At 39.6% G+C, this 26,858-nt stretch overlaps 1 protein-coding gene and 1 long non-coding RNA gene across 9 annotated transcripts in view; one reads left to right on the top strand and one right to left on the bottom strand.

Annotated features, from left to right (window-relative positions):
- Window positions 1-26,858, top strand: part of ARHGAP22 (Rho GTPase activating protein 22) — a 113,852-nt gene that overhangs the window by 18,953 nt on the left and 68,041 nt on the right. For all 8 annotated transcript variants that reach the window (XR_014948868.1, XM_015866666.3, XM_085555074.1 and 5 more), the window contains exon 3: window positions 3,853-3,940. Coding sequence is in view for 7 of the 8 variants with exons in the window: in XM_015866666.3 (XP_015722152.2) it covers window positions 3,853-3,940 (88 nt within the window). In the remaining variant the exon portion in view is untranslated. The remainder of the gene's footprint in view (window positions 1-3,852; window positions 3,941-26,858) is intronic.
- LOC146759965 (uncharacterized) lies at window positions 14,679-19,335 on the bottom strand. The gene is made up of 2 exons (XR_014948869.1): window positions 19,209-19,335; window positions 14,679-15,789 (listed from the first exon to the last, which is right to left on the bottom strand). It is a non-coding gene; the product is annotated as an uncharacterized LOC146759965 (long non-coding RNA).

The raw sequence follows: 26,858 nt of genomic DNA, 5'->3' as shown, positions 1-26,858 counted from the left end.
GGCTACTAGTTTGCTACAAAGTGGCAAACTCTGATAAGCTGCATCGGTTGGGTCATTAGTTATCAGATGTTTGCAATAAAGCATGCTTATTCTTGTGAAAGAAAACTTAAATTCTAATTAACTGCGTGCTGACTAGCTGTAGGTTAGTTTGGAACAGGGTAATGTTGTCACCACACAGTATTTGTGTGTGCACATGTTTATCTTATAATTTTTGGGAAATACTTCTATTAGTGTTTAGTACTGTGAACACTACCCAAGTATGTCTCTTGTGAAGTGGTAGCAAATGGAGTTTGTGACTGACTTATTGCCATTTCATGTACTTTTGTCTGTTACTGATCTAACATCCATTTCTTCTGTTTTGGAGAACCATGTTTAGCTCTAGTAGAAACTGTTTTCCTATTTGAAGTAAATGCAGTGCTGAGAACATTGTTATTGTTGATATGGAACCAGCTGTAGAATTTCTGCTTCTAATATTCTATGTTTATGGATCTTAAGGGGAAGATTTCTTGCTATACAGTCAATAAAGCTTATGGCTCAGAGGAGCTTCTTCTTCAAGTTCCTCAGTATACCTCTAAGATTCTTGTAGCATTTGAGATAAGAGGTTAAAGTAGTGTATTAGGTAACATATTTTACATAGTCATTGTTTTGACTGTCATGCCTCTAACCATATTGTTGAACAAAGAGAACGTAATTGAATAAGCCAGATTGAGTCCCTGTACTGCTGCTTCCTGTTCAGTCAGTACAGGCATAGTGACAGACAGTCTGTGTGGTACTGTTGCCATCCATACACGCATTATAGGTCTATTATTAAGCATGCAGCTGTAACAAATGGTTTAACTGTTACACGTAAATTTCATTTTATTCTAAGAACTGAAATCTGTTTTCCCTTGTGAGCCTGAAACATTTATGCCAGATGGATGAGGGTACTGGCAGCATCTTAGATTTTGCATGCATTTGGTCAGAGATTCAATCCATCATTATGGATAGGTTGTTATGTAAAGACTGAATAGACTTGAACTTTGAATAATCTGTTACTGCTCAGGACCCTGTGAGTGACAGCTGGGTTTTGCAGCTTGAAGATAAGCATCTCATCTTCATATTCGAAGCACAGTGAGAGCTGGATGCTTCATGTTTGTTGATGTAGCACTTGTAACAGTTGCAAAAATAGGGTTTGTGTCCTACGTGAGGTAAGAGCACGTATCTCAAAAGCAAATGTAGTTTTGGAACTCATAGATAACTATTGGTTGGCCTTCTGGGGAATGATGGGATGAGAATACAGGTATGCTGCTGTGACACAGCAAAGCAGTTTGTCCCTGAGAAAGCTTTGTTACAAGCTGTGTAGAGACCTCTAATCAACTGATAGTAATACTTAATTTGCTGAAGTTCTAAAGATATTTGTCCTTTTAAAAAATCTGTTTGAAATGTTGTGGCCTGCAGGTTTGTATGCAGAAACTAAATCAATAGCTTAACTGAAATTCCAATTGATCTTCTGCCTGTTTGATTATTTATATGCACTCTGGAGGAAGATCATATTCTTTTATTTGGCAATCAGATATAAAAAAAAAATAAATTATGCCCTAATGCTTCAAGAAAAACATAAAATTATGTTACTTTTTCATAGATGTTTCATTGCAAGATTTTATGAAAGGATTGTGCTTCCATGTTTGCAGGGTGAATTATAGCATGGTTTTCAAGGGAGCAATATCTGTAAAGATGGAGCTACGGTGTATTGATTGGTGTGTGCCCTGAATTTACTGGACTGAGGGGGATCTACTTAATTACAGTGCATGAAGTTTTGTGTACTGGTGCACTGTGGAACATAGTTGCAGCTGCACATTCATTCCATTCCATTAGGCTGCCTTCTGTGCTGAAGGCTAGGATGGGAACTTGGAACTACTGCTTTTCTGGAATGTTTTCTGTGGTGTCTCATGAGGAAAGGGGAAAGGAAGGAGTGACCTGCAAAGAGCTTTTGATGTTCTTAGTAACTCTGTCAATATTATGTGGTTTTTAAAGTAGCTATGAGTTTGCTTCTATTCCCAAAGCAGGAGGTAGCATATGCCCATCCTCTGTTAACAGGGGATTAATGCTGTGCATCTAATTCATTAATCTTCTCAGTATTGACTTTGTATGATAAAAAGCTTCAGTGCATCTGCAGAGGGCTTGAGATGTGCCTGCCAGAAAGCAGCAGAACTTTTTTTTGGTGTGTTCTGGCCTCTTGGCTCCAAAGATGAAGCTGTATACAAGACCTCTCTGCACCATTTTGAATAGCTTGTGATATCACCCAGTGATATTAAGCAATGCTTGCTGAGTGTTTATGGAGACCAAATAGCAGATATGAGCACACTGAGACACTGGGGAGTGCATTTCATTAACAATGCTATCATAGCATCTGTGAAACACTGGGTCATCTCTGCTGGTGCAGTTTTTTGCAAGTGCAGCATGCAAGCTCCTGTTAATCCCTGGTGTAATGCATAGCTAATAGCAATGGCTGTGTTGAAAAAGTGCTGTGTAGGTGAGAATTTGCTGTAACCAATAATGTTTTGCTTTTTTGTATCTGTTGTAGCTTTTGTGGAAACAAAGGCATTACTTTCAGGGCAACCCACCTGGGTAGTCCTTAAGGTTCCTTCTAACCCCCATCACTCAATGTTTATTCCATAATTTGTCAATGAAACTACTGTGGAGAACATCTTTGTTCAGCTAAATATAGCCATTTTGTTATCCTTAGCATGAAGTGTGTATCTGGGGGCAGAGCTGGGCCCTGCTGTTCTACTCCCTAGTCCCATAGTGTAAGCACTTTTAACAATGGCTGTGGGGAAGGCAAGTGTTATGAAAATTGAGATATTGGTGCTCTGGAAGCAGATGTATTTTAGGGACCGGTGCAAAAAAGAAGCTTTTCACTAGCATACTGCATGTCACTGCTTTTCTTATCAGACTCTGCCTTCACAGTGCCTGTTATGGGAAAGGACTTCTCAGTTATCTTACTAGGGGTAAGAGCTACAATAATGCCTTTAAAATATGACTGTGTTGCCTTTAAAGATTTCTTTCTTTCTTTTTTTTTTTTTTTTTTCTTCCTCCAGGAACAAACCTAAAAGAGGATAAAGTTATTATGAAAAATTGTATCTGAACTTCCAGCTTACTGGAAGCTCTGTAACCCATTGTACACTACTTGAACTGTCTGATCATCTTAGGGATGACAACCACTGCTTGAGGAAGAGAGGAGTGACTTGGTCATGAAATGAGGCTTGTTTCTGGGGTGTGTTGTGGCATATATCAAGTTAGACCTTGAGGAATAACTGATTTAATCCATCATTAATTTACTTCCCAAGAAAGATTGCTAATGCAGTCTGAGTGGCTATGGGGCAAGAACGTGTCGATGTATTTAAATGTAGTAATGTCATTCTACCAGTGATTGTGGTTGCAGTAGAAATGCTCTGCATAATTCCCTGAAATCTGATCTGAAGATCTTTGCTACATACTCACCTATGACCTGAAAGTACTTTCCAGAGATGGGCCTACATTGCAGCTCTGAAAAATTAAAAGGTGAAAGAAGAGTAGATATAAGAAGAAATTTCTCTAAGGAACACTTAGTTAACGAAAGAAAGAGGAATCACCTGTGAATACCTAGAGTATAGCTATTCCAGTGGAAAGATCATTTGACCAGAAATATCCAGAAAGGACTGGCGAACTAGATGCTAATCAGTTCAAGTCTTTTTCTTGTTCAGATGCAGAGTTTGGAAAAGAGAATGGCTTAGTAGAAGATCAGTGCTTAAATGAACAGTGTCTGTTATGCTTGTCTTTTCTTTATTCTTTCCATTGCCCTTCCCATTTTACTGGTGTTTGTGTCCCTTACAGGGTCTCATTCTGCTGCAAGGCAATCAAGTGAATGAACTGCCACCTAATCCTGATGAGCCTGGAAAACATCTATTTGAAATTGCCGCAGGTAGGCCAGCAAGTCCTATTTACTCGTAGTGAACCTCTGTCCTGCCAGCGAAATTCAAATGTTTTCTCTACTGTGTGGAGTTGAATCTATTCACATCTGTAGGGAGCTTGTTTGCTACACAGCTAGCAAGTATTGAAAGATGCTATAAATAACCAGTCAATACAGAATGTGACATGGCACAGATGTCCCTGAAGAATGTCGCTTGAAAAGTTTCCTATTCTCTTCACAGTACACTAATTCTGGGCTGATTTTTGCATAAATGCCTTTTCTTTCTTGCATGTCTTCTGAAATGAGTGCTTGCTAGCCTGCAGAACATCCACATAGTGAACAGTTCTTAGATGGGTGCCAGAGAAAGGAACACAAATAATTTTGCAGGACCCAAGACATTATTGTTCCATTGGCTCCCATCTTTTCTTTTGTTGATGCTGCGATCGTATTGCTGGTTGTGTTCCTGTTCTCCCAGTGTAAACTGGGTGCTATGTAGTCTCTGTAAGGGTGATAAGATCTTTCAGTATTTTTAACTAAACTGAGGATCATGTTAACACAAGCACATTCTGTTACTGTAATTACAGTTTTTTTTCTTCTTTCTACAGTATGTGCAAAATGCAGAGCTTTAACAAAATTCAAAGCAGTGCTGTATTCCTGATGTTTCGATACTGTCCTGATACCACCTTAACTGGCAAAGAGAGGCTGAGCTCCATCTTGTAGCTCCTGACAAGGAAATGTCCCAAACTTTGGACTGTAGCACCAGTTCTCTCTGAAAACTTACTTCATGATTTATAGCTAGGGTTTCAGCATTCTTATTACTGGAACAGTTGCCTAGAGCTTACCACCTGTTTTTGTGCTGTCAGCTTGCCAGTGGGTGCTGCTTCCTCAGAGTGTAGGGGCTAGAGATTAACAGCATGTCCTGCCCTGTAACAGAGCCTGTATTGATTTTCTGCTGAGTAACAAGAACTAATGATGGGCATTGTGTATTATTCATGTTTCATTGAGTTCATTTATAAGCTGTATAGTGCAGCTGGGAGAAGGGTTAACTGGGGACGTGAGAGACTGTAGAACAGTTCTGCAGTCAAACCAGTGTTGTATCTAGTGGCAGCGCTTTCTAAACCACCTCCTTTGGCAGAAATACTCTCTATCCTATCTTTTGGTTAGACTGTGCATTTCTGGACTCTTTTAAAAGCATGCTCATGCTTTCTTGCAACTAGTAAAGCTCAAAGTGGAATGGCAGGGTAAAGCGTGGACACTTCACTGATTGCTCTTATGTTCCAGGGTGCATTAGCAGTGGTGAGGCAGTGTTTCAATAAAATTATTGGGGGGGGGGTCTGAGACCAAGTGCAAAGTTTAATCATTTGGAGATGATCTTCACATGTGGCAGGTTAGTGTCTCAAACGTCCTAGAGGAGTATTGATGGCTTAAATGCTTCTGAGATTTTAATTTCTAGAAGTCTGATCTACAGTGGAGCTGCCACTGCAACTGGTTGACCTTTAATTCTTCAAGGAGTCTGGAGTGCAACTGAAGGCAGAATATTTATGTCACTGAAAGTGGTAACTATCTTTGGTAATATAAGCTAGACTTCCCATGTATTAAGGTGAGATAGAAGTAAAATATTTTCTCTGAGCTGCTTTTATAAAGGAGTGCCTAGCACAGCAATGTTTTGCATGTTTTCTTTTCTGATTGTCTAGGAACTTGATATTGCCTTGCAGTTTGTCTTTAAGACCTTCAAGGTAATAACAGATACATTTTTAATACCAGATACTTCTGCTGGGCTCTTGTCTGCTGCAGGGACTTCTTACCTGCAAGGTGAGTGCAACCTAAGTCTCTCTGGATGCGTGCATCCTGTACTTTCATGACAAGAAACGCAGTTACTTTGACCTGCTCTGCTTGCTCCATCAGCTCTTGAGCACTAGATGGTGCTGGTTCTTTCCACCTTGTGCTTGGAAACTTGCTACAGGTTTTGGTATACTCTGAGTCAACTGAATGCGAGTCCCTCTTGTAGGAGGATATTAGCCTCTCCTTATTTTTTTGTCTTCTAAAAAGCAATTCGACAAGTGAGAACTTCTTAAAGTGCTGTTGCCTATCCTGTGAAGCATTTCTGTGCTTGTAGGTAGAATACAGCATTGCATACGTTTCCAAACATTTGCCCTGCCATGAGCAATTTAGTCTTCTTGGATCCTTAAAAGACTACTGCAGATCTTCTGCGGCAGTCACAGGTACCAAAATCAACAGTGTTTGCAAGCACTCAAGTTCTTTGCCTGTTTCATGTTAGAGTGGTTATCCTTCTTATGGAAGAGCAAAGTGTGTTCTGTATGGATATGTGCACAATGGCTGTGTTGGGAGGCCATTTAAATCTATGCTTCCACTCTTTAAGGTAAACCATCCTCATCTGGGGCTTACTGGCTGTTTTGTATTCAGTTTCCTGAACCTGAGAGCCTTACTTTTTAGACATCTGCATTTCCCCTCCGACCCCCCCCTGCCCCCCAGTTTTAAGAAACAGGAGTTTGATTACTCTCTGCATGGGTGTTCAGGTAAGAGTCTGAAATATCTCACTACACTGCTTCTTAGGGATTTGCCTGAAAGAATGGTCTTCCTCAGGGCAGCTCTTTTTCCTCTGCTAAAATAATTTTATCTGGGAAAAGTTTTCATGGCCTGGCCAGATCCTGACAGCTTAATTTGGGATCAACAATAGCACTAAGGGGCAGCCAGTATCTCTGGGTTTGTTGAATAAATTGATTTGAGTTAAGCAACTGTTGTTTGGGAAAGTTAATGGAGACCCTGGCTTCGTTCATGAAGACATTAGATACTAACAATTCAAATCTTCTGCAAGCAGGGCATCTCTTCTTACTAATCTCCTGATGCATGCTGTCCCTGAGTACTTGACTGTACCATACCACTGATGAATCTTTCTTGAAAGACAGCGTGACAAAAGAGACTGAAAACTTGCTATCTGAATTCAGTGTAATGTTTACTGATTTCAGTAATGTTATGTTAGGTCCAGTGGTGTACAGAGATCAATACTTTATTGCTTACTTAAGGCAGTGGTTCATCACTGTTTAAGGTCTTAATACAGCATCCAGACTTCAATATAGATGCATTACTAGGCTTTTCTTCCTCCTGAGGGCAGTGATGCTCTCTCATAGTTATGAATATTTTGGCTCAAATTCAAAACATATTGAAGGGCATCAAAAGGTACCTGAAGCCAGTAAATTGCTTTTATTTTCCCCCCTTACCATATGCAGTGCCCAAGGCTTACATTTGCATTTGGCATGCAAAGATTCTGCTTCATGAAATAAACAAGACCCTGCCTTTGTTTCATTAGATGTGTTTGATCTATTGCCTACATCCATCAGTGCTCTGGGACCTTGGATAGTTTAAAGTGATCTTGGAAATGGACTGTGACAGCCTATGAGTTCTTCTGTCCTGGAATCTGTATCTCCAAGAGAAACTCTACATCTGATCTCTAATCACTAGCACCTAGATATCTTGAATGCAAACACTGGCTTTCAACAAAAACGCTTGTTTTTTACAACTTCAATTGCAACAGCATGTGGCCTGCTAGGAAAGAAAAGTGGGGCTTAAGGAGCTTCATGAATAGCTTTTTCTGCTAGTGAAGACCATTAAGACACAATTTCTAACTGTTGTAGAGCAGTTTTCCTTAAACTATTCTATTTCTAAAAGTCAGGTATGTTTGCATAGTATTTTGTGTGGGCTGCCCTTTGGGTGCTCTGTAAGAAATGGTCACTGGAACCTACAAGGTCTGGCTTAATCCCATCAGGTTTTTTTTCTTTTTCTTTTCTTTTTTCTTTCTTTCTTTTTTTTTTTTTTTTTTTTTTTCAAATTAGGTAAGGTTTTGAGCTCTTCATCTTGATGTTCCAGGGTAAGATCTGAATACTTTGCCTGAAGGATGATCTGTTAAACCCCGAGGAGCATGTGGTTAGCAGAAAAGTAAATACATTTAGCATTTTGGTGCAGGAATAGCTTTGTTTCATATAAGATTGTTTCAACAAGAAACGATCCACCTGTATTTCTTGCTAGTTCACCAGAAATGAAGTCTTCAGTGCTGTCTTGCCTCTTTTGTGCTCTGATGGTACTGGCTGGATGTTCAGCTGTGTTCTGCACCAGAAGCAGCTGTATTCCAGCTTGCAATAAGGATGAGTGAATTCTATGTTTTATGCAATATTTGAGATGCCTCAGATGAAGATACTCTAGCAGATTAACATGAAGTAAAGCAAAATAAAACTCGGTAACTAGTGATGTAGTTCATAGAACGCAACAAATTCTAGAGACAATAAAGATGAGTGTTTGAGGTCAGCATCAACATGAAGAAGGAAAATATTAATATAAAGGGAAGTTTACTGCTTAGATCCACTAACCTGCAAATGTTTTACCAGATGAATAGTTGTACTGAGGTGAGTTGAACTCTTAAGTCATGTGGCACTGGGCCTTTTGAGGTTCATCTGACTTGCATTTTGCTATTTAATGGGTTAATTCTTTTCCCTAGCTGCCCTGAAGCAGTTGGTTCACTTTACTGATAAAGTTTATTTCAGATTAATCTGTGGGCTTCTGTTGGTTGTCCGAGCAAGGGAGTTGGGTTTGCTTGCTCTTTTCCATAGGTTGTCCTTGGGACTGCTTTTGTTTAGTTTTTCTACACTTGAACTTTTTAAGGGTCACAGTCTGCTGAGTGGTTCCTCTTTCTTTCCTTGTTTCTTTCTTTAATCTCAGGGAGTAGAAGTAAATAGTTGAATTTTGAGGGAGTGGATGATGATTCTTGGAGGCTTAAATTATTTTAAAATGGTCTATGGATCCTGAAGCTGTCAGCAGATGCACATGTCTGTTGTGGTGTTTGTGCTGCTTTTGTTTTTGATGGAATAAAAAAAGGAATAAAACAGGAATAAAAGACAGTCTCTTAAGTTTGTAAATGTAAAATTTTGTGGATGGGAGACTCATACTGTTATCACAGAGTAACTGTAACATGTGCAGCAATTTAATGACTTGTAGCTTTATTCTGATTTCCTACCTGTTTTGGGCTGCCATAGATTGAGTTTCTGTGGTATGCAGCAGGTGCAGGCTATGCAGAATATGCATACTCTACCCCATATCCTCTTTCCTCTCCTCTGAGTAGTTCTTCAGTCACATCATGTTCATTGAAAACAGGGCAAGAAGCAGGGCTGTCTGTCTGTAAACCAAGTCTGGACGTCACCTAAGTGAAAGAAACCAAAATGCTTGTTCCCCAGAGTGCTCCAGAAGAGAGTTGACACCTACAGACCATTCCTTATCTAAAGAATAGAGATGAAACTGTAATCTGAACATGCTGTGTAATAACAAACTGTTAGGCAGCACTTCAGCTGAGACTGAGGTAGCTGTTAGTGCTGGTGTCTGAACTGCTCAGTATAATATTCTGATTTAAAAGTGCTGTCTGCAGGTTGTTCTGGTAAGGAGAACACATTTCCTTTTCACACAGCCCATGCAATAGCACAGTGGGGAAGGAACAGAGAAGCTGATAATGTGCTACTCCAGCATCCAAGTGAAAATCTGATTGGTAAGATGCTATCTGATATGTTTATGAAGCGGTTTGTGAATGTTGCCCTTATGTCAATTGGAAATGGCAGTGGTACTGATGTCAAACAGCTGTGATGGTTTACATGCAACCCACTCTGTATTTGGTTGAAATGCTTCAGGGATAGCCGGTGTGCTGTCAGTGTGAGCCAGCTTGTGCTGGGCTGCCTGAACTTCAGAGAGAAGGAAGAAATAGACCACAGGCAATATATCTTTGCCCTAATACTTAAGATTTATGCTTTATTAAGTAGCAGTTCCAAAAAGTAACAGTAGCTTAATGTTACATGTAGAAGCTTTCTTTAGCCTTCGTAGACTACCTTAGATATTTCCAAAGTAATGATTAGGTATAATGACTGAAGGAGAAAGTCTCAATGTTGGAGCGCTTATATGCATCATCTTAAATAATTTTTCAGACGCTTATCCTATGTACATGCCTGTACTTTGCCTTACCCTTGGGTAGGGTCCTTTTAACATGATTGTCCACAAAATACTTTCCATATTGATCTTGTTCTCAAGATTTCCTTGTGTTATGCAGGAAGTCAGAGTAGGTAATGACAAAGGTCTGTTGTGCATAGCATTTATTCACTTAAACTTAAAAAGGTGAAAATTACTGCAGGGAAACAAACTCACCTGACACCTGAACTACTGGAAATGCAAGCTCTGTACTTTCTGAAGGTCTAATGCAATGTGAAGAATGGGAAAGCATGGAACAAGCAGAACAATTTAGTTTCCCTGGGGTGGCCAAAAGAAGTGCTGACATGAATCAGCTTAGAAATAAAGTGCATGCAATTTTAGCACTTGAAGGTGTCCCTCGGAAGTGGAATTGGAAATTGTCCAGTTCTAGGTTTCTTGAAATACTCTCGATGTTTCCAAAGTAAAATTGGGTATTTGGCACTTGCCTAATGAAAAGGGGCATAGATCAAGAGTTGGAAGGACAGAGTTTTGTTAGATTTTGGTGAAATTGTGTTCTGCATTAGGGCACCTAGGTTGAGTTTCTGGTCTTTTCTGGAGTAATTAATGCCTTTTGGTGGCCCAGTAGGAGCTCACTGTTTGCCAGGCAAAACCTGTCTGTAGGTTGGAGATTGCTTTACGATCTCTGCAGAAACATCAGGATGGTCCAGCAAGCTGTGCTGTCACTTTCCTCAGGCTCTGCTCTAATCAGATAACAGTATTAACAAACTTCATTATCCTTTACCCTGAAAAGGTCCAGCCAGAGCTCCCCTGCATAGAGATATGCAGTAGCCTGGGTTGCCTATCTGATATTCAGGGTAGATTTTCAGCTTTTGATTTTCAATTTTTACTACTTTAGTTTATGTCATTATAAAGCATCTAACCTGTGGTTTCTTTTTTATTCATTTTAATGAAAAAACTTTTTAGAACTTGCTGCAGTTCAGTTCTTTGCAGTTCTTTGCTTTCTTATTAGTGGCTCAAAATAATACCAGTATTTGTGTTCTTCAGACCAGTTTGTGCCTTAGAAGTTCTGAGAGAAAATGACAATTTTGTAGTCCTTGCCTTATGTCTATAAGTTTGAAAAGGAGCATTTGCCCTATTCTTGAGATACAACTCTGACTTCTGTGTTTTGGGAATCATGAAAAACATTTGTCTCCTACTAAAAGAATAAAAAATACCACATCTGGAATCAATTGGTGAAATAAAATAGCATATTCTACTTTTTCTTTTTTTTCCCCCCTGAATCTAAGTGGTTGGCTTAAATTTTTGTCTCTGGTTTCTAGATATTCAACTTGGTCCTTAAATAGGAAAGTTCATTACTTGTCCAGCACTGTTTAGCAGCCAGTTTTCCTTTCAGAGTAGAAGCCAATGCCCTACCATATTTCTTAAGAAAAGGAGGGGGTCTTAAGCTTAAAATTGGGAATTCCAGATAGCAAAACAGAGAACTGTATCTGGAATGAAGTGCTGAGTATATGATTTGGTGTTTGTTTGTTTTAGGAAAACATAAGGCTTAGAAAAACTCAGTCTGCACCAATTCGTTTCACAGGGACTTGTTAACTACTTGATACTTCTGAAAGATCAGCCAAATTGCTTAGTACTTGAAGTAAAGATTTAGGCATTGAACTTTGGGCTCCTGTTCTTGTAAGTCTTACTCTCAAGTTGGTATGTGGAGTTAAAGGCAAGACATACACCATTAACCATGCATCTAGAAGGTCCAATTACTAAGAATAATAGAAAACCTACCTTTTACAGCTCCTGCTGTACACAGTGAGTTATGAATGCTAGCAGAAGTAAGTCTCAAAATCTTACCACAGATTTAAGTGGGTTTTCTTGCTCAAAAAGCTTTGCCCACAGCTCTGAGCATTCTCTTCTTCAGTGCCTGCCCTGAAAAAGACTTGGTCTTTGGTTCTCTTGCTTGTCACTTGATACAAGTGCTGTGCCTCCTTTGCTTGTGAGCTTCTGGCTAAAACAAAGCCCCAGTGGGACCAGAAAGGGTCCCATACCTGGCTGCAATGCTTAGGGGCATTGCTCCTTCTGGGCAGCAATGAACAGGGTCCCTGCTGCTTTCAGTGAAGTGCTGCAGGGTCTGAAAACAAACACTGAGTGATCAGAGAGCCAGGAAACATCTGTTCTATGTTTGCTCTTATCCCAAAACAAAACTCTTATCTTGTCTCTATGGCTAGTGATTTAGTTAGGTTAATGTAATTACAAGAAAGTGTTTAAACATGCCGTCTGAATATTGCTAGAGCAGAATCGACCTCGGCAAGAATGCAGGGCACCCCTAGCTCTCAGTACCTATTAGACCCTGCAGGAGCTGCCAGAGATGCAAGGTTAAGTGTTTACTCTGGGAGGAGCAAATGATAGGACCCTTTCCTGTACCGACATAATTTTCCAAGAGGTGAAACGGCATTCCTAGCATCTCTTTATGCGCACTGAAGGATGGCATTCAGTGGCTGCTGCCTTCCGGCCGTCTAAGAGCTACGTCTGCCTCTCGCTGCTCACACAATAGCCAGAGGAGCTGAGCATGCTGAGAGCTGTCCCGGGGCTGGCCGCTAACATGGGCTGCAGAGGGGAGCCCCGGGGCACCTAGCTGCTCCCCTAGCCGTGCCGTGCCTCGCCATGGGGCTGTGCTGCTGCGGGGGCTGTGGGCCGCGGCCCAGAGGTAACCCACAGCGCTGACACGAGGGGGCGGCGGGGGGGGCTGTCTGGCCGGAGCTGAGCCGACCACCTCTCCAGCGGTGACATGGGACACGGAACCGTGTTCCCCCTGCATTGGTGTTCTGGCAGTCCCTTGGAAAGATGACATCAAGACCATAATGGCTTATTTTGAAGGGGTGGTGAAGTCTTAGTATGATCTCCAGATGTATTTTTAAACTTAATTCACTGTGTTGTTTGTCTTTTTCTCTACAAGAGTGTTTTACACAAGGGACAGTAGTTGCAGTGAGGTTCCTTGCTGATGTTCTTTCCTCCTCTGTTCCTTTTATGGTTTTATAGAGAGAGCTGCTGTAAAGAGTCTTTTCTACAGTGGTATTTCAGGTAGTCTACTGAGCTCAGGATCTAAAAAATGAAGTATGCTCGTGTCAGCTTTGTGCCCTTGGGCAGAGCTGCTGATGTGTATGAAGCCATGCCATTCTCTGAGAATGGGGATGGTTGGGATGGATATTTGTCAGGCTGTTCTTACTGGAACTGCCCAGCCCTAGTTGTCCCAGAGTCTGAATGTGTAATACAAAAACATTTTGAGGCCTTCTAACAAGTCTAGCTTATGTTGTGATTTATTTATTTATTTATTTTTGTCTTAGATTGTAAGCATGCTTTTAAGCAGCTCCTTTGAAATGGTATAAATCTTTCCCATGGTTTATTCTTCTAACCAATGCAGAAGGTTGAAAATTGTTTAGTGAAGTGTGCTATGAAACTGAACCCTAAGTGTAACTTAAATCTCAAAATCGTTATAAATTTGCTGTCTGCAATAATGTGATGAAGAAGGTAAATGAATGAACCTGTGTTTTCAGTCCCTCTGGGAGAAGGCCTGAAGTGCAAAGCTGTGATCTGTTTTCTAGGTTGAGGCAAAATACATCTTTGTATGACTTTGAAACTCTTTCATTGAACTTAACAGTAAGTTTATTTTCCAGGTACTTTTGAAATACTCCTAGAATGTTTAAAATATAGAAGAGACTAACCAGGTCTGATTGTAAAAACCCAGTGGCTTTTACACTGCTTTATTCCCATATTTTCAGTGGAAGTTCTTTTCTCCCTTGCTCTTGTGTCGTCATTTCACTCAAGTCTTTGTACATGTTTTCAGAGGATGGTTTGGGTTGCTTTGCAATGACCTTGCCGTGAGCTTTGACTAATCCCACTCTGCTGTGGGGAATCTTTTTGGTGGGCATGGGAGGAGAGGGAAGGGCTTGGGGGCAGGGTGCTGATAACATGCTCTGAGTTTGTTTGCCCTGTCAGCTTTTTGTCTAGATAAGCTTTTAGCAGATAGGGTGTAGATGGGACTAACTGATGAGTAGGTTCTGATTCCTTAGAAGAACTGGCAGGATGAAGTGTCAGTCTCCCTGAAAGCAGCTGGTTATCTGCAGCTATCAGAGGGGTGGAAGGTGGAGGAGATTTACATTTGTTTATGCCCAGAATGAAGTTAGTCTCTTCTCTCCCTCTTTCCCCCCCCCCCCCCCCCCCCCCCCCCCACACACACACCCGAGTGCTCATCCTCTTCAGCTGGGGTTAGGGGAAACTAAGACCTTGAAACAGTTACCTTACTTATGTTACTGGAGAAGATACATTAAAGCAGCCAGGAAGGAGGGAGTGCTTGGCCAAGGAAATATTTTACTTTTGTTGCTTTAGCAGAGTTCTGGCTGAGAAGTACCAGAATCTTGGGCAGGTATACTGGATTGTTCCTTTATGCTTTTGATTCAGTGGCTTACTGTGTGCTAAATGATGATGATTGCTGGCAGGGATTGGAATGGAACTAGAAATAATATCCTGTTTCCACCTCATCCAGTAGTAGTACTGTTGGCTCCTATATGCCTGTCCAGACTGGAACCTGCAGTGTTTTCCACGTACTGTTGTTGATTACTGTTTGCTTTCCTGATACCTGACCTTGCTTGTTTCAATGCTATTTTATCTCTTTTCTTGGCATTTCTTGCACTATCATTTTTTCCCATTAGAGATGGGAGTGGAGGTCTGAAGCCAAAAATTTCTGGTAAGTGACTTTTGAGTGATGCAAGGTAGTCATGGCTGTAAGTAAGCATTTCATTTACTTTATTTAATCTGACCAGCATTTCGGACTGCTCAATTTAAAACGCCAGTCAGTAGATTCCAAAACTGGAGTGGATGGGAAGGAAGACTATGAAACCAAATTTTCAGCCAAGCAGTGTTTGCCCTTCTCTAAGTAAGAGATCATTGAGAAAATTGTGCTTGCCTGAGATATAGAAGCTAGCTTTTTTTAATTCTCTTTTTCCTAAATGGTGGTTTTGCTTTGTGTAGAAGGAGCTGAAAGAAAAATCTTAGGAAAAAAAAGACCCTCATTAACTTTCCATTTCCTGAACAAAAGGGCAAGGTTTTTAGAGTATGTTGTCCTTCAGAAGCATCATTCCTGATGACTGTAAGAAGAAAGTAATATTTTACAGGTTGTGCTTTTGAAACACTTCAGAAATACAGGCTTAAATTTCATAATACTACCTCAGAGTTATGGAACAAATTTTCCTGTCTAAATTGTTGTATCTTTTTCTTTTTTATTATTTTTTTTATTATTTTTCAGCTTCCATACTAAATAAAAAGATACATTTTTAAAAGAAGACCAGTTCCTGTTGTCAGAAGACTCTTGAGAAGGTTTTGACCAACGCACAGTTAAGATGTTCATTTGTGTGTAGCATACAATAGCACAGTTTGCAGTATTTTAGAGCTGTGCAGTCCCCAGATGAATAAATGTATGTGTAAATGAGCTTTTTTGTTTATTGCTTTGCCTGACTTCAAGAAGCACTTCTTTTATGTGGTGGGACCTAACAACCATGGTCACTAAGTGTGTTGGGGCAGCAGTGTGCATCAAGTTAGCATATGAACCTGTTCCTTGTTTTGCCAACCTGATCAGCATGCATGGTAACCATAGTAACCAAGAGGACTTGGGAGTCTTATGAGCATTCTGCATCTTAACTGAAAGTAAGAGACTGAACAAAGGAAAAACTGAATTGGGGTCTCGGAGTGAGCAGAGAATGTCACCTGCGCAGATCTGCAGCTGATATTCCCCAGTGTAACAAGGCCAAAGTTGCTTTTTTCTCTTCTTCCCATGTACCTACAGGTACTTAAGTCTGTTTTGGAGAGGCTGAGTGTGATGACTTCAGTTGTTTTTCCTGAAAATAAAAAAAATGAACTAGAAATTTGAAAATGTAATGGGCTTGTTTTAAAAAGAAATATCCTGAATCTAGCTGGCCAATTATTACACTTGTCTAGATTTTCCTTTTTTTTTTTTTTCCGTGACCATGTCTGTCAAATGAAAGCAAACATTAACCTTTGACCTAACACAGCAAATCCCGTGCTGTGTTAGTAGATGGAAAAGTAATGTTAACTTGCACAGTTGCTACTACTAGTGCTCCAAAGGGAAGAGAAAATGCCTGATAGCATTTCAGAGGCTTGATCATAAGGTTGGTCTTTTTATTTTATTTGCAGTCTGTTTTTTGGCTGATGGTGGAAAATATCATCTGGTTGCAAAGCAGAGCTGACTGTATTTCATTTGTTGAAACACTTCAATTAAAAAAAAAAAAAATCTTCAATCAGAAGTTGTATTTCTACAGCTTTTGATTGCTGTAAGTTGGAAACATAAATTTCAATTGAAAAATGGTTTGTCTTGTGAAATCAATTTTTTGTACTCAGTAGGAGTGCCTTACTTGTCACTGTTACTGATGGAAGTAAATTTTGCTTTGTACTGGGTTGCACCTTGTCCTGTAAAAATGAGCATAAGGTACATTAACACAAATGGGATACAGCCTTGCAGAATAGAAAATGTGGGGCCAAACCTTGAAATGGAGCTGCTGAGATTAAACAAAGAAAGAACTGCTGCCTCTATATAAAAACCAGGGACCCTGGAACATAGCTACCTGGAGAATAGCAATGCAGAGACTTTTAATGTGTGGTAGTAACAGTAGTTGAGATGCTTAGGTTTCTTTCCTTTGCCAGCAGACTGGGTGCCCCTTCAATGAACTGCCTTTCTGGGTTGAACTACCTGCTGTGCTTAATCTGTACGCAGCTGAAGTTAACACCTGAAGTTCTGATAGCATCTGCTGTGTACACAACCTCTGGCTCCTATTTACTGTCAACAGTCGTGTTACCTGATCTAATTTCAGGTTCTCATAGTAGGAAAGCTCTTAAAATAAGCCAGACCCTTGACATGACACTGCTTCTGTACCCCATTACCACATTACTCACTTGTAACAGGAAAGCATCTTAAACAGCGTGAAATGTGATGCTCTCTCCTCTAGCTCTTTTTATATCCTCTATTCTTTTTATCCTAAATACAGTATTAATGTACGTATAAGATCTATCAGCCTGTCATTCTACCCCAGGTACGACTTGCATTCATTGCTCTTGGGACTTGAAGTGTGCAAACTAACTGACATGTAATTAAATACATTGTAGAAAAGGCTTGTTGAAGTGTTAGCATTATTAGCTATTCCAAGAAGTTAATTTTATTAAAATACTGACTTAAAAAATGAAGAGGTATTACAGAGATCTGTACTTTGAGAATGATAAGGAGCACTCCATCCCTGACCAGCCATTCTGACCTCAGCTGGCAGGTCAGAGGTACAAAATCACATTTTTATTAGACTGTCTGGCTTTTGCTTAGAATATCTGATGCAGAAGTCTCTGTGGGTGTCTTTGCAAAGTAGTTCAAACAAAAGAAGAGGCCGGAGTCCATGTGAAATTTAGTGGTTGGTGTGAGCATTAAAAGTAAATAAACAATGAAGTGCTGATATAGAAATATGGAGTTGTGAGAATTGCTTCAAAGTGTCATCCAGCTTCTTTGCTCAGGTCAGATTATGTGCATGTAGACCATCTCAGACAGATGACAGACAGCTGTGTCTTAAACTGCTTGTGGAAAGTTCCGTAGTGCAAGCGAGTTTCCTTTTCAGCTTTTTCAAGCAGCCCTGTCAGCAGTCACTTTTTCCTAGTGCATCTGTGAATCTTTTGTTAATGTTTCTTTTACGTTCACAACTGTTAATGTACTGCAAGGCTGGCAGTAATCTCCACTTTGTTCTCCTTTTGTTGAAGCAGACCCACAGTTTTTCATTTGTTCTGAGAGTTGCATTCTAAATCTGTCATTCTTGCAGAGAATTGGTGGAGAACAGTAATCAGTCAGTCCCTTTCTCCATCTGATGTGCCAGCTTAGCTTGCCATGCTAGATTGAAACCTAACCAGGACAGAAAAGATGGCAGAAAATCTCCTGACTTTGTTAATAAACTTCACAATAAGTGTGGGTTGGTTTTTTTTTTGGTAGTTATGTTATTGGCTTGAGTTTGGTTTGTGATTTGCCTTACTGAAAAGCTAAGTGGGGAACTTTTATTATTATTGTTATCTTAGTTTTATGGTACAGAGAGGGAAAGTAAATTGGCAAATGCTGCACAGTATAAAGGAGAATGAGAAAATGAATTGTTGTTTCCTGCTGAAAGAAATGTAAATAATTTGTTGCTTACTTCATTATATCCTTCTATTCTATAAAATTGAGTTAACCTGATATTACTATAGAAAAGCTTTTAGTGACTCAAAAAGTACATGTTTTTATTGGAGATGGAATCAATTAGTTAACCTGCATAGAGATATTTTACTTAAGGCTGCAGACAATTAAATTTGTAAAAGAAATAAGTTCAGAAGTGTTACTTTAAGCTTTTAAAAACTATTATTATATTTTTAGTTCAAAAATTCCACTTGGGTATTCTGTAGTAATTTCCCTTAACACAAACCTCTTGTTCCATTTCAGCAATCTTTAATTAGTTCTGTCACTTGTAATTTTTGTTCTGGATCTGAAAAAGTCAGTGAAGCAGTGAAAATACTTGTCCCATTCCATTTGTTTTGTCCCGGTTTCTTTTTTGCTAGAAAAGGATCTACCAGAAACCACTCCTGAGGCCTCAAGTGAAATTTTAAACACAGAATGGAGGTTTGTTATGCGTGGCTAACTGTGATTGTGCTATCTTCTCTGCTGCAGAAGTGCTTAGTAGCCTGTGCACTCTCTGAAAATAACTGGGCAATAGGAAATCAATGCAAGTTGGATATTTCACGTCTATTTGCATATCCATTTGCACATCCATTTTGGGGTGGAGCGTCTGTGTTTCTGTGTTGACAAGTAACAGTATTCTTGAAAACAAATACAGATAAATAATTGGCTGTTGCTGATTGGGGTGGTACAGAACTTGCTCACTTTATATAAATGAAGTGAATATGTTGACTCTTTTTATAATCAAACTATGAAGTGGGGAAGAACCCCACTGAGCGAAGAAGTGTTCAGACAGATGTGGTGGCAGGAAGCTGGCATAGTAGTGTCTTTTTGTTCTTTTTATATTTATAAATGAATTAAAAAAAAAAAAAAAAAAGCAACCCAAGATGTATGTACTAGGCATAATTGTCAGACTGAAATGGAAAGTGAGGGAACCCTTGTCTGGACCCAAACTCATTCTTGGAGCAGCTGTGAGCACAGACTTCTTATCCTTGCGAAGTTAGAAGTTTGATCTTTTCCAAACAAACAAGCCATGAGTGACTCTGGAAGCAGGGCAGATCTTACCTGTGCAAGTCAAAGTGTTGAGGTTTTATGAGCAGTATCTTCTTTGCTGTGTCTCTCAAGATGTCCTGGGAAAGGATCTCCAAGCTTGCTGCAGTCTGTTAATTTCTAATCCAACAGAAGGGATTTTACAAAGCAAGCCTCTTTGTGTTACAGTCTTCATGAAGGATAGTCGTATTGGACTTTGGACTTGTTTGCTGACTTAGGCAGCTAATGCTTTGGTTTCATGCTTTGAGAACAGCTGGGGTTGTTATCAACTGATTTTACTGTAATTAATATTTCATACTTTGTCAAAGTGTTAACACTGGGTGTCTTGCATCTGTTGCAGATGATCACATTGTTGTCAACAGCTGCTGTAAGCCAAAAGGATCTTTCAGATGAGTTGCTGGCAGTGTTTAGGGATGTAACTAATTTGACAGAACAAAAACACCCTGTGTTTGTTGAATGTTTCTTGTTGGGATAATAACACTATTGATTTTATTTATTTTCAGTAAGTCTAAAGTCAGTGTCATTAACAAATACAAAATTAACAGCCTTTTTAAGAAAAGGTGGTATCTAAGGATTTGAACGTTTTGTTTTGATTTTCGAAGTTATCCTATGGTATAGGATGGAAGATTATGTGATACTTGATTACATATAAGAAAGAATGCTGCTTGAAAATGGGAACATTCCACCTCACATGCATCCTAGAAGTAATTTCCATAAGATAGGCTTTCCAGCATCTGAATAGATTAGGGCTTAAACTAGTGCTTTTTTCCATTATTGTTTGTATTGTCCATGAAGTTTGGACTGAATTCAGACCCTCTGTGAATCAACAGCTGTTGTGCTTCATGTCATGCATAGTTCTTAGCAGTATAGCAATTTGGGGCCTGTGGTACTAGATAGGTGGTTGTTCCTGCTTTAATAAATCTGCATTTGAAAGCATAAAACTGTTAAAGGGAGCACAACAGATAAATGAGAGAATAACAGATGGTATTATAGTGTGAGAAGTCCAATTGTTTTGCCTTTTTTCCCCCCATGTATTGTGGAAGAAAACATTCAGAAATTGTTCTTATATTTAGGGATGCTTTTTAGTAGCAGATAGGCTCCTCATTTTACTAAGTTAAAAACTAAAGCAGCTGACTTTAATTTTTAGCAGTTGTCTGAATTTGTTCAGTGAAACAGCAGCCTGACAAGTAAGTTTTGCAACTCTGTAATCAGTGTCTTTCTGAGAGGGTTGGGGCATTAGACTTCTTTTTAACCAAGAAGAGGGCATACTGTGTAAAAAAAAGTTGCATGAGGGGTGTACTGTGTCAGTCACCCTATGGCTGTGGTTTCTGTTCCACAGCTGGCAGATTGTGTGTGAAACGTGGACTGGGGTTTGCTGTCACTTGACCTCATAGAGAAGACAAGATTGTCCTCTTGCTTCTAAGGGAATTTCTTGGCTTAAAATGTTGGTGGGATAGAGAGCTCATAGTATGCTCTCTCTGGCAGAGGATTTTATAGTAACCAATTGAGTAAGCTTGGGGAGACCTAGTCCTGAATTTCAATGCTGCTGCATGGACAGCAGGGGTTACAGAAGAGCCACTCTGTGCTCCTTGGCTTTGCAGCAAAAATTTTCTAAGCTTCTTAAGTGTTCTGATGTCTCAGGGTAGAAATGAATATTCAGTCATGCTGTGTTGTCAGATTTAATAAACTGAGCTGAGTGAGTCTGAAAGTGAATCTGTCAAAGACTTGAGAAATGAATGAGATGAGCTATTTTAAAGTCTCCCAGTAAATTAACTCAATACTAACAAATCTCTAAAAGACCATTGCAGTTCATCTGGAAACTGTGATGTATGTGCTAGTTTTTTCATATTCTTTGATCTTGAGCTGACAGTTGAGGTCTGTGGGCAGACATGGATCTTCTTGGCCATGTGTCCTGCAGCAGGACCTGGCGTGAGAGAAGTACTGCTAGTTATATGAGATGTGAGGGAAGAATGCCTGTAGTAAGGATGTCTTTCCCCCCCCCATCCCAGAAATTGCATTGCTTTCACTGTTGGATAGACAGCACATGCACTCCAGTCTGAGTGGCTACAACAGTATCCTGGATGTCCCTATGATGGTCTAGCCTTGCCTCCCTGTACTCTTTGTCAATCAAATCAGAAATCAGAAGTACAGTTGGTAAGGAAAGTCATTAAATTATCTCAACAGACCGTAAATATCCTGTTACTGTGAGGCTGCTGGGATATATAGAGACCCCTTAGCAAACTGCTGCCTTTTAAATGAGAAATGCAAAATACCATATATCATTTCCTTTCTTTGCTTGTGTTCTTGCTATTGAGATACTGATGGAAACCCAGTGGTTAGAGCACTGGTTTGAGAGACTTGGTTTTCATGCCTTGTAGATTTAGTATCAGAAGGAGCTAAAAGTCTACTTTAATATTACAGGAAAAAAAAAAAAGGATGTGATACTTACAAAGAAAACAAGTGTAATGTTTTTTTGCAATGGCTTTCAGTGATCTGCCAAAATCAAAGACTTCAGAAAATGTTTTTGGTGACGTGAATTAGGCATTCTTTAAGTAATCTTTTGATATGTGCTTAAAAATGCTAATGGAGTAATTTCTTTTGACATAGTGAAAACGTACTACAGCAGTGTAGTCTTCTGCTCATGTTCATAGTTCACTTCCTTTTGCTATTTTTCTGTATTCAGTCTTGTGGCCTGCAGGCAGTGTCCAACCCCCTGCCTGTGCAATTGCTGAAAATCATTGTCACACTACTAAATTCAGATCTGGTATTTTACTTATATTACAGCTTCATACTTCCTAGTTTTTTTTTTTGTTTTTTTTTTGGGGTTTTTTTTTTTTTGGTTTGTTTTTTTTTTTTTGAGGATGAAGATATGTAGGTTTTACTGTTAGACTCTGTAATACTTGTCCCATGACTTCATTAGAACAAGTGATATTACTGAATCCCTGTCAGCACTAACTGCACTTGCTTTTGGGATGGGGCCTTTACTGTCCCATGGCAGCTGCTACGTTATACACCCCTAACACTCAGCAGGAAACTCCAGGGCACCAGTAGGAAAGGAAGTACACAGCAGGAGTACGTATAGTTTGCTTCCCAACACAATCTACTCTCTAGGATGCTCTTATTCAGAACTACTCTGTGGACAAGGGAGAGTGCTAGGATGAGAGAAGACAGCACAGTCCTTGAGGGAAACTCTTGCTGAGCCTTCCCACTTGCCATTGCTTCCTTATGCTCCATGGAGACGAGTTTTCTTCCAGTTTGGAGGGCCTCTCCCTGAAGTTTAAGTATTTAAGCATTTACTGAAAGAGGTGGAATCAAACTTCTCTGTCACTGACTGAAGCATATAGGTCTTCTTTGTCCAGCTCTTTAAGTAAAGCTCTGAAAAAATCTGTGCTTTGGCTTTCTGTGTGGGAAAATCAGTGTGTGCCAATCTGTGTGCCTTGCTGATTAGCCCTCTAGGGCAGATATCCTTCAGCAGCAAAGGGTCAGACTGAAGGATGGTGGGAGGGAGGGCTTTGGCTCCATCAGTTCCTTTCTGTCTGCAGCTCTCAGGAATGCTGAGAAATCATATGCAGTATTGTTCCCCTTGGTGTATTCTCATGTGATTTGTCCAGCTTGGCTGTAAGCAATTCAAGTAACAGGCATCCAGTCCTCCCTTGGGAAGCAAAAAATAGTTTGACCATTGCTGTAGGGAAGAGAATGAGATTCCAAGGAAATGAGAGGAATCTGCTTGAAATCAGCAGCAATGTGAAGGGGTGCTCATATGTTATTCACATGGGTGTAAGAATCTGAGACGGAGAAACATTTGGGACTGTTTTATTCTTACTAGCTGTGGACATAGAGTTTTACAATAAAATTTGCTTCAGTTTTGATTCTGGAGTTTCGGTATTGGTGTTAAAGAATGGTATAGGTTGGAAGGAACCTTAAAGATCATCAGGCTCCCAGGGAAGTCCCTTGTCTTTTTTCTGAAAGACCAGTATTCATCCTTGAAGCCACTTCAGCTATGATGATAGTAAAAATGCCTTCTGAAGCTAGTGCAGGGTATGAGGGTATGGCACTTCTGAAAATCAAAACAAAAGTAACACATTGGAAGTTGTGTGACATGCTCTTAGTAAAGTGTGGGAGAAAGCTTGAGATTCCTGTCTTCCAGAACAGATCAACATTGTAGAGTCTGCCATGCTTAATGCAATGCTGATAAATGTCTCAACCCTGTGTTTTGCTGTATCACAATGCAGATTTGTTTCTGTCTGCTCTATTGTGGAAGGAATGCAGAACTCCCAAAGGATAGAGAAATCAGTGAAAACCTCTGTAATTTAATCTAAACAAGTTCCTTTTCTGTCTTTGGGAATTAAAAGTTGCACAGGCTGCTCATTCACAGGGTGAATACATGGGATAAGTTTTGTTTAAATTAAATATACTGAGGCATTTCTTCTTAAATAGCAGTAATGCTCCAGGGGTCTTGGTTTTCTTTTGTTCTGGAACACTGAGAAAGTTTTGCATTGAAGTGAAAACCTCCAGAAATAATTTGCTTTTGTTCAGATTTTAATTTCCTTCGTACTGTGCATAAAAATCCTTTCTAGGTTTAAGTGTAACATCATTCTAAACAGTAATTTAATATCACCAGGGTAAGTGGCAGTCCATGACAATAATGCCACTAGGTGAGCTGAATAAGGCATATAATATAGTTGAAAACAGATCTAGAGGCTTACAGCACAGTGGGGTTTGGTCCACCTCTTTCCTTTTAGCTATTTGCAGTCTAATTGCGTCAGTGCAGTGTTAGAACTGAGCAGTACTGCTGTGCAGAGCACAAAAAGATCTGTGCATGCAGCTTCCTGACAAAACCTCTGCTGCTGTTAGTCTTTCCTTGTGAGCCACAGGACAATGAGATGCTAAATTTATCATCCCAGGAAGTAAAGTTTACTGACCTAAACCCTGTGTTATTTTGTAGAGCAATAGGTGGGGTTTATCCTCAATCAGTGTTAGTGAAAGCCATAGTTAAGGTTGCAGTAGGCAGTTATTAGTGCTTGGCTCCCAGGGAGACAACGTGGTGTGATGACAGCTTGGCTGGATGTGCCAATCTCAGCCACCGTGTGACACACAGTGGGCTTTTGATATGAGTTAGTTAATAAAAGATGTGCACCTGCAGCTGTGCATGGGTAGTGTTCTATAGTGTATATATATATACACTATATATATATATATAGAATATATATACACTATATATATATATATGTAGTGTGTGTGTATATATATATAGTGTATATATATATATGCACTATATATATATATATAGAATATATATAGTATTCTATAGTGAATATTCTTTATGTGAAGAAGTGTGTTGATCGTCATCAAAGTTAAGGTCAGTAGGCCTTGTAATCTGACTTAAAAATAATCGTAACAAGCAGAATCTCCCATAATGTGAAATTGGGCAGGTTTTTGATTCTTGCATAGATTTCCTATTCTGACTTCCTTGCCTAGGGGCAGCAGGTTGTGTACAGTCAGCTCTGAGTAGTAGTCCCAGTAGTTTTCTGGCAGATCTGTTATTCTGATTTTGGAAAAACCAAACTGGTAATTGTGATCAATATGGACTAGACTGGTCAGCTAATAGTTATGTGCATGTTTGAAAGGACACTTGCAAGTTCTCTAGTGTCAATTGTTCAAAATGTTGAGAGAGAGAGAGGAGCTGTAGCAGTACTTCTCCTCCTAGAGTTGTGCTGGGTTTGACTGCTCTTGTCCTTAAGGACAGTCCTTACCTTTCTGTAGGGCCAAGATCTTCCTAGATATCTCTGATGTCAGTCTAAGGTTCAAAACTGAAAGTCCAGACAGTCATGAAAGTGATCAGTGTTGAAATGGTTCTTACGCTGTTTGCTTGTTCTGAAGCCTTCCTACTCAGTGTGAGGGAACATAAGGTCTACTACTGTAATGACATTCCAGTCTTAAGGGAGACATCTAGATAAACTATTTGAATAATTATTGCACAAACATTACATAAAGAAAGGAAAGCGTGAAGCAATTATGCCAGTGGTATGTTGCTCTTGCCTGCTTTGTTTGTTTCTTTCAAGGCATCTTTCATGGTTAAGTCAGAATTCTGTGTCTGGCTAAATGGTCCTCATTGGAAGGGAAGGCAATCCAATGTAAATAACGCACACTCATTTCAAAAGTATTTTAAAGAAAATTGAGTGTGATAACACAGGTTTCTAGAACAGAAATTTCCCACCTAGCATGAAGGCTTTGAATGATGTAACTTGTCAAGTAAGAATGAATTTGTTGTAGCTAGAAGTAATTCTTGAATTTTTTTTTTTCTCTAGTGTAAAATACGATGCAATAAAGACTGGACAGTATCTAGTTGCTGAGGGCTACATTTTACTTTCAGTCTTTGACCTGACTCATCCATCCCTAGACTGTTTGAAGTCACAGTCAAAAAAACATGTGTCTGTCCCCTGCTTTGATACCCTTATTTCCTGATCGCAGTTCTGGAGGGAGAGTTGGATTAGCTTGCATAACGAACGTGTCTAATTGAGGGGCTTTGATAACAAATGTATGTAGCTAAAACAAAAGAGAAGGAACAGAATAAGTGTAATATAACCTTTGTGAGGACATGCTTATTCTTTTTAGATGTCTGTCACGAAAGACCCTTCTCATTACAGGTATTGGCATGCATGGTTCTTAAAATCCCCTTCTGAGACGCCATGGATGCTGATGTTAGATTCAGTTCATGGATCCTGTTCTGTGGCTCTGCAGCATTGTTCTTGCTTGCTGTTGTGGTAGTAGACAAATAATCCTGCCTACTGCAAACTGATACTACAATATGGGGAGTGAAAATGAATGATTGATTTTTTTGAGTGATACAGTTGTGTTCCATGTAATAGAAAGAGGTAGGAGAGAGCCTCCTTTTTTCATAATAGGAATTGTTTTATTCTTCTCTTCTGTGTTGATTCAGCAATGTGTCCACTCATGCATAAAGTTGTTTATTGAATATATTTAAAGTGTATATGCTTTTGAAGGAAAAGGTGAGTTTTTTTGTTTGTTTTGTTTTTGCCACTAGAGGGAGCACACGAGGAACGCCAGGAGGAGGAAACTGTTGAGCCAGTTCTGCTCATACCTTCGTTGTAGGCCCTACGAAGGGATAAGGAGATTTGTGGAACTGAGCTCCTTCTACCATTATTCCCTTATGTTTGGGGGGAAGCACAGATGTTAGAGGTGGGAAAAGACTAGCCAAACCTATCCTGATTGGTATTGCCTTGTGGATTTTCCATGAACTGCGACTGCCTTGGCTTGAGATGTACATTTTTAAGGTTTTATGAATCAAACTCACAAGTTAATTTATTCAGCAAGCCAGTCATAGAGCTGGGATTGGGATTTGAATCTCAGGGAAAAAAATAATGTCAGTGGTTAGAACTCAGTGTTGTTTTTGTTGGGTTGGCACTCTTACGAAACCCTTTTAACTAAATGGATATTGATTTTTATTAACTCACTATCCAACCAAGTCATGCTGATATACTTTTAATGTACTCTGACTGTAGCTATACTGAAGGGCTACATCTATCTAACTGCATTGGTCTTTGTGCCAATTTAGTTAAATCTTTATAAAAGTGAGTATTGACGAGCTCAAAGTGTTTCGTAATGGGATTTTGCATTGTAAGCTCTTTCTCCCATCAGTTCTGG

This window comes from Coturnix japonica, chromosome 8 (genome assembly GCF_054131305.1).
Source record: "Coturnix japonica strain WE chromosome 8, WE-NBRP24, whole genome shotgun sequence".
In the NCBI taxonomy this organism is placed as follows: Eukaryota; Metazoa; Chordata; class Aves; order Galliformes; family Phasianidae; genus Coturnix; species Coturnix japonica.
This window is presented reverse-complemented; position numbering and strand designations above follow the sequence as displayed.